The sequence below is a fragment of the Rhododendron vialii genome, chromosome 2a, assembly GCF_030253575.1.
Source record: "Rhododendron vialii isolate Sample 1 chromosome 2a, ASM3025357v1".
NCBI lineage: Eukaryota > Viridiplantae > Streptophyta > Magnoliopsida > Ericales > Ericaceae > Rhododendron > Rhododendron vialii.
The window spans coordinates 36,425,850-36,433,217 of NC_080558.1; the positions used below are offsets into that span (position 1 = coordinate 36,425,850).

The 7,368-nt window shown below is 35.7% G+C and overlaps 1 protein-coding gene across 1 annotated transcript; it reads right to left on the reverse strand.

Moving 5' to 3' along the window:
- Positions 1-227: 227 nt before the first annotated feature.
- Positions 228-4,876, reverse strand: LOC131316947 (aquaporin TIP4-1). Its single transcript, XM_058346520.1, has 3 exons — positions 4,558-4,876; positions 3,269-3,510; positions 228-746 (listed from the first exon to the last, which is right to left on the reverse strand). The coding sequence occupies exons 1-3, from the start codon at positions 4,682-4,684 to the stop codon at positions 369-371; spliced, it is 747 nt and encodes a 248-aa protein (XP_058202503.1). The 5' UTR covers positions 4,685-4,876; the 3' UTR covers positions 228-368.
- Between the last annotated feature and the right edge of the window lie 2,492 nt (positions 4,877-7,368).

Genomic DNA, 7,368 nt, shown 5'->3' on the forward strand with positions numbered 1-7,368 from the left:
TTCTTATGGTTTCATCTAGGCTTTGAGGCATTTTTGGTGCTCGGCTTTGGCCCTTAGGGTTTTCTCCTTGGTTGTTATCTTGTCAATTAAGGGTTTGGATCTCAGATAGGTACTTATTGTCTTTTTCCTTGCTCCATTTAGTCTTTGTACTCTTTCAAAGATTAATAAAACTTTTTTCGCCCTTCAAATACAAAATTCAAATTTTGGTCAGATGGGGTCAAGAAAAGTACTACAACAAACACCAATTTACTAACCATCACAAGCAAACATACAAGTAGCTAGCATACATACATCAAATGCAGCAGCCCAAAATATGACATAATTTTTGAAACCAAACACATGAAAGTGCAGTCAGGCCAGGCACAAAACTAGAAAGTGTCTTCTTCTGTTGGAAGGGGAACATGAGATCTTTCAATGAAGAAATTCTCAAACACAAATCCAGCAAGCGCACCGCCGATGAGCGGTCCGACCCAGTAGACCCAGTGATCAGTCCAGTCTCCACTCACCAAGGCCGGCCCAAACGACCTTGCCGGGTTCATCGAAGCGCCCGAGAAAGCCCCGCCGGCCATTATGTTGGCCCCAACTACAAGCCCAGTTAGAAGTGGGCCCAGCCCGCCAATGAATCCCCTCTTGGGGTCCACGATTGTGGCATAGACTGTGAATAGTAATGAGAATGTCAAAACTATCTCCATTATCACCCCCTGTAAGTAACCCACTCCACTAGAAAGTGTATGCACCGGAGTTGTCTGCACCAAAAAACAATTAATCAAAAAAGCCATAACTGATAGTGAGTTTAGATTAAATTACTAATTACTTTTATTTTGATGGTCAGGTGTTCGTCCCATCTCACGCACACTTTGACTAATTCCGGGAGACCAATCCCACCGTCCCTATTGGAGGGCAGTTGATTATAATTGGTGTTCGGTGAACTTAATTTGTTTAACTTTCCGTTAGAATTTTTGGAATTAATTTTCCTTGGTGAAGAGGAATCCAAAAAGTATACGAAGATGGACAGAAGTTAAAAAAGTTCAAATAAGAGAAACAAAAAGATGGTACTAAAATTGTCACTTTGAACTTTTTTTCATCGCTAACAAATTTTATGCTTTTAATCATAATTTATTATTTATTATTTTTAGATTCCGTTTGTCAATATCGTATACCAAAAAAAAAAAAAACAGAAATAAACTTTCTTGGGCTGAGATAAAAGATAAAGTAACCTTGCATTTATATGGCGAAGCTGGTAACTGAGAATGTCTCATCGGATAAGTAATGTGAGACTTACAATGTTCGGATGGCTTATCTCGCCTAGTCTAAACGGCGGTTAATATTAATTCAGGGTCGAATTGGCCTGTATATTTACAAGATCACATATTTGGTGTTTGGTTAAACGTGTTATACGCATTAAACAATCATCTGATAAATAATCTTAAAAAGTATGAAATAAATATGTAACATATATAATGAACAGTATAATATTACTCATCTCATCATTGTGGATTATGAGTGCTGATTATGAGATTCTGAATTCTCAAAATTCTTAGATATATCCTACAGAACTAAATATCTCTTTATTACTAGTCCCGTCAAAAAATATGAGTTGTTAAGGAATTAGGTATAGAAGTAGAACTATAAAATGTGTTTATTTAAGTGTGTAGAATGGGTTTATGTATGCTAAAAAAAGGCCTTTCAAAAAAAAAAAAAAATAAGAGTTCAAAAAAGGAGGAATGGGTACTTTATCTGAAGATATATTCTATGCGAGACAAGACATAATAGTACTCCGTATTTTGAAAAATTATCCAACCTAATATGTATCCATCTAGAGCAATATTATATGAGGTGATGTTGTACAAGTATATGTTGTAGGGTGCTCCTCGAAGTACGCATCCCAATGTCGATCCTGATATTTGAGTTGCCCAGCTCAACCCCAAATTTGATTGTCCACTTACTATGAAGACTAAGTCATAAAAAATAAAAAGACACAAGTAAAAATAAATAAAATCAATGTTACATTTGGTTTACATTTTTTTCCGTTGCCCGGGGGTTGCCCAAGCCCGAGGTCTCTTGGGGCTTACCTCGGGGCCGGCTGTGACGCACCTTGTAGGCATATCCGGACCGTCCATCTCGACAATCAATTTTCTAGATTTGTCGAAACACTCTTAGCAGTCAAAGCTAACTCTTACCGGTAAAAATTAATATATCTGAACCATTAACTATTGAGATGGACAATCAAAATTTACTCTACAAGGTGCACTACACAAGAGTACCCTACAACATCCCAGATTTCACAAATATATATATACACACACACACACACACACACCTATTTAATTGTGGACAACATGCGGGCACATGCGCGCGCGCACACAGTTGAAGACAATTAACTTTAGCAACTATGGAAAGAGAAAAACTTCTTTACCGGGCAACCCGTAAACAAAGTTTATGGTGCTCAATCGCACTCGTCCAAAACTATTTTGGATGATTTAGATTTTAAAAAAATTATTCGCGAGAATAGTTTAATCATTCTAGTGAATAGTACGTTTTGTTAAAATCCAAACCATTGATTGCGGACGACTGAAATTGCGCGGAGCCGTGAATAACTTGTTCACGATAGAGTCGTGAATAAGTTTCCTATGGAAAAAGTTAATCGGGCCCACAAAAAAAGCATCCCCACAAAAAGCATTACAAACTGGTACGTAGTATCATATTTAATTACATCATTCTTGTTGGGTAGAGCTTAATAATGTTTGGAAGTGTACTAGTATATTAATTGAGAAGCTTCCAAAGACAAACAGGGACCAACTCCCAGTTAAAGTGATTATATTTTTTTTTGTTTATTTTTCTGATCTATTGTTAGTTTTGCATCAATTTCATTCATTGTAGATTAAGAAAATCGTTTTGATGGTAACTCTTATAATTTCTATTATCGAGATGAATCTGTGAATCTGAAAAGAAGAATGTTTTTAGAAGTATTTTATGACAAAAAGTTCCTAATTATTTATATTGTTAAAAATTCCAAGCTAGCTCACTCGTTTATGTGTAGCACACATTTTGTGTTGCTAAAACTATCCGTTTTGGAGCATATAGTGTACCATATAACGAAGCGTGCGTTCCAACACGTAATTTGCTAGTATAGTACTGTAGCGTTAAATGTTGATGATCAATAACATAGATTTTGATTAAGGAATAATAAAAAAAAAAGCACCTAAAAAAGTTATTCAATTAAAGAAATAAGTGAAAGACAATCTAAACTCAACCTAATTTGACTTACCAATCCGCCAGTAAGATAATAGAGAAGAGCACAAGCAGCTACTGAGGCTAAGCACTGGTCAATCCAGTAGAGAAAGGATCTAAACAGGGTGATGTGACCGCCGACGCAGAGGCCGATCGTCACCGCCGGGTTGAGATGGCCGCCGGAGACACGGAATCCGGCCGATATCATCACAGCCACCACCAGTGCATGTGCCATTGCAATGAAGAATAGGCTCACCAGAGAATCTCCACCTAGCTTATCTGTTCCCCCAGAAAACGCAAATCAAGTTTAGAGCAAATATTCCACGGCCCAAAGGTTACCAATGTATACAAAAAAAACTTTTATGTACACATCTGACACGACTATGATAATCGGTTTGCAGTTATGTTATTTGAACAACAACTTTCTATTCCCGAAGAGGGATTAGACTATTAGTCAAGACTTGAATCTTAAAAGTTTTCTTTTCTTAATTTAAGTTTCAAGTTTGAAATATCTTAGATATTATTATTTTGTGTTGGATCAGTCCATGCACGCTCTACTACTTTCATCAGGCCGTGCTAAAGGACAAAGGATTTTGACCATAGAAATTATATGTAAAGTGGCTTTGGAGTTACACTAATTTTGGAATGCTTGCATCAATTTTTAAAATGCCAATATTATTTTCCTAAAATAATTCAATGACAGATATATGTAAATACTGCTCTAATAAATCACAAATTATGTTGTTCTTCCTTCCCATTATTAATAAAACACATTTTTTCGCCGTTGAAAAAAAAACCCACAAATTATGTTTGTATGCAAAACTATATGTTGCATACATATATATATCCATCTATGCTCTACCCTAAGCAGTAAGCACGTGTAATTCATATTATACTTTCTTTTTTTAAATTCTAAATAAAAAGTAAAACAAAATCCACATCACCCCTACTTCAATCCGACCACATACCTATTTCTCTTCCTCCAACCTTCACTTTTAATCAGATTTCTTACAACTTTTCTCACATATCTAAAAATCTTTATTTGTAATTTTTACCACCCAATTATTTCTTTATTTTTTTTGATAAGTAAATTATTTCTTTATTTGTTATCTTTTTCTTTACAAATACTGAATCTTTACTCTTAAAAAGTCACTCAAAAAGATTTTAACAAAAAACCCACATATTTTAAAATCAAGCTTGTTGCAAGAAAAAAAACCAGACATTCTTGAGAAATGATTTTATTGATCCCTTATCCGTGCATCGCACGCGACCACCGAAGAAGGCGGTGAGAGGCATTTGAAGAAGAAGAAGAAAAAAAAGTAATACCGGAACCCATGGCGGCACCAACACCGGCGAAGACAAAGAGGAAAGTACATATGAACTCAACAATGAGGGCTCTGATGCAGTCCGCCTGAAAGGCTTCCCGGCCCGTTCCCAAGGCAATCTTCGCCATTATTATCGATCCCTAGCTATATAAAGGTATATATAGCTGATAAGAAATTTGGCCAGAACTGGGGGGTGGTTCTTCTGCTAAACGATCTTGGCTTGGGTTGGCTTGTTCTGGTATGGGGCTATATATACTAGTCGGATTCGGACGGCATGTTATGGAGTAATTATTCAGTGCTCCTCGGGTGATAGTTTTAAATAGTGGTATCCAGAGACGTAGCGGTACCGGTTTTAGTGTCGCGGTGGCGGTAACATTACGTAGCGAGAACTGGGTGTAGCGGTCGTGACTTTTAATTCTAAAATCATTAGCAACACCTATAAAACTTAATGATACACGCTTTTTTCCCCCCTCATTTGGCCTCTGTTTGTTTTAAAATAAAATGTTTTCCGATGCAAAAAATATTTCCATGTAAAATGGTTTTGCAAAAACCAAAAATTTCATTTTTATTTTTTAGTGTTTGGTTGATAGTTGGTTAATTAATAGTTGAAAAATGATGTATGTATTTATGTATTATATACAAAATTTTGTCATATTTGATGAGAAAGCTCAGGGTTAGGTTATAGGTGCATGAGATTGGGGCTGTGGGAGAGCTCAGTAAAGTAACATAATTATTAGTCGAGCAACGAAGCCAAGTTCGGAAAATGACTTATAACCACCTTTTCAAGCGAAAAACATTTTCAATCATATAAAATATTTTCCTATCTTTTGCATAACTAAACACCAAAAAATAAGTAAAATATTTTCCAGAAAAATCCAAACAAACGAAGTCTTAATTGTGCATTTTACCGACTCTTAAAGACGTATAATATTGCATTTTCATCTCTAAAAAGCATCCTTAGAATTTTTTTTCACATATAGATGTCAAGATACTTTTATCGTTCTACCTAGAACAAAGAAGGTTACACTTACAAAGAATAAGGCTCCGTTTGTTTCAATATAAAATGTTTTGTAATGTAAAATATTTTTTCAGAAAACAAATTTTAAACTTTTATTTTTCGGTGTTTGGTTGGCACTTGAATTTTTTTTTTCCAAAAATTGACAACATAGTGTATAGAGAGAAAGGGGGGCTCTCTTTCTTTCTTTTTTGACATGGTCATAAAAAAATGGGGGCTTAAACAATGGAGAGATATAAGAATATTGCAATTAAATGTGGGTCTAGACTGACGGTCGAAGGAATTGAGCAATGAGAATTGAAGTAGAAGATAGCGAGTTCATTTTGAAAAATAATTTACGGAAGATTTAAGGATAAGCTATTTTTATCCAATTAATGAAAAATATTTTCATCATTTTTTACACAACCAAATACCGAAAAATAGATAAAATATTTAACAGAAAAATATTTTACGCAGCCTAAATTTTCCCCCATCAGCTTTACCCATTCCAAAAATATTGGGATCTCTCCAATTTACTTTACTCTCATCTCCCTCTCTCTCTCTCTCTCTCTCTCTCTCTCCGGAAATCCACAACGCCATTCACGCCATTGCTCCAATCGGAGAAGAACCAGAAGATCGACGTTCGACGTTTAGTTCAACCCGTGTTCGTTGGTCTCCAGTTTTTCTTTCTTCCGAAATCACCACGGCACCACCAAAATCAGCCGTTGTTCATACGCGGTTCTGTTTCTTCAGCCAAACCGGTGCGCTACAGCGTCAAAAATGGCTACAAACTGGTATGTAGCGAAAATCGGCGGTTCTCTGTGCGATTTTCAGTCCAAACGCTATACCTGTCTATATCCGAACCGAAACCTCCAAAAACCGCTACAAACTGACCTGTTCTGTTTGTTGCATCTGGTTTTTAAAAATATGCCTGGGACACTGCCATATGGTGCAAAGGGGCTCTTCTCCACTACATATTGTGGTGGAATCCACACATTCTATCTTGAGTTCACCGCAATGCATGACGAAGAAGGGACCTTGGGCAATACGTGTGCTGAATAATTACTCCATGTTATGGTGCAAGGGCAACCATTATTGAATGACTAATGACGAATATACCCCTTTGACTTGCAGTCTAATTTTTAGTTCTCCATTTTGAAAAAATATAAGCAGGTACTTAGATTGGTTTTCTATCAATTAGTCGAGGTACACGTTAATTATTATTGACACCCCGAATTACCCAAAAAATAAAAAAGGAAGACTTAGCCAAAAATCCCTCATATTTATATTTTTGAGCTAAAAAACAAGCATTATTTGCAATCAAACATAAGGACAAATGTATCTATGAAAGTGCTAAAACTATAGGGTACCCTATGAAAGTGCCTAAAATCCTATGGTACCAAATGAAAGTGTCTAAAATCCTAGAGTACCCTATATATGAAAGTGCCTAAAACTCTAAAATACCTTATGAAAGTGTCTAAATTACTAAAACCCTGTAATAGAAAAATACACCCTAAAACCCTATGAAAGTTCCTAAACATATTTCGGCCTTATGGCTAAAAAATTCAAAAAATTGAAAAATCTCCACTGAAAATTATTTTACTTATATCATTTTCCTAAATGAAAACTATTTTGTCATCCTTGTAGCTAATTTTTCCAAGTAAAAATCATCATTGTGAGCTCAGGATGGAGCAGTCCAATGTGTATGGAGGATTGCAACCACTGAAGACTTCGTTGAAAAAGGGCTCCGGAAGTGTCACGTAATTTTATTTCGCACCGATTAAAAAAATCAAATATATATATATATATATATATATA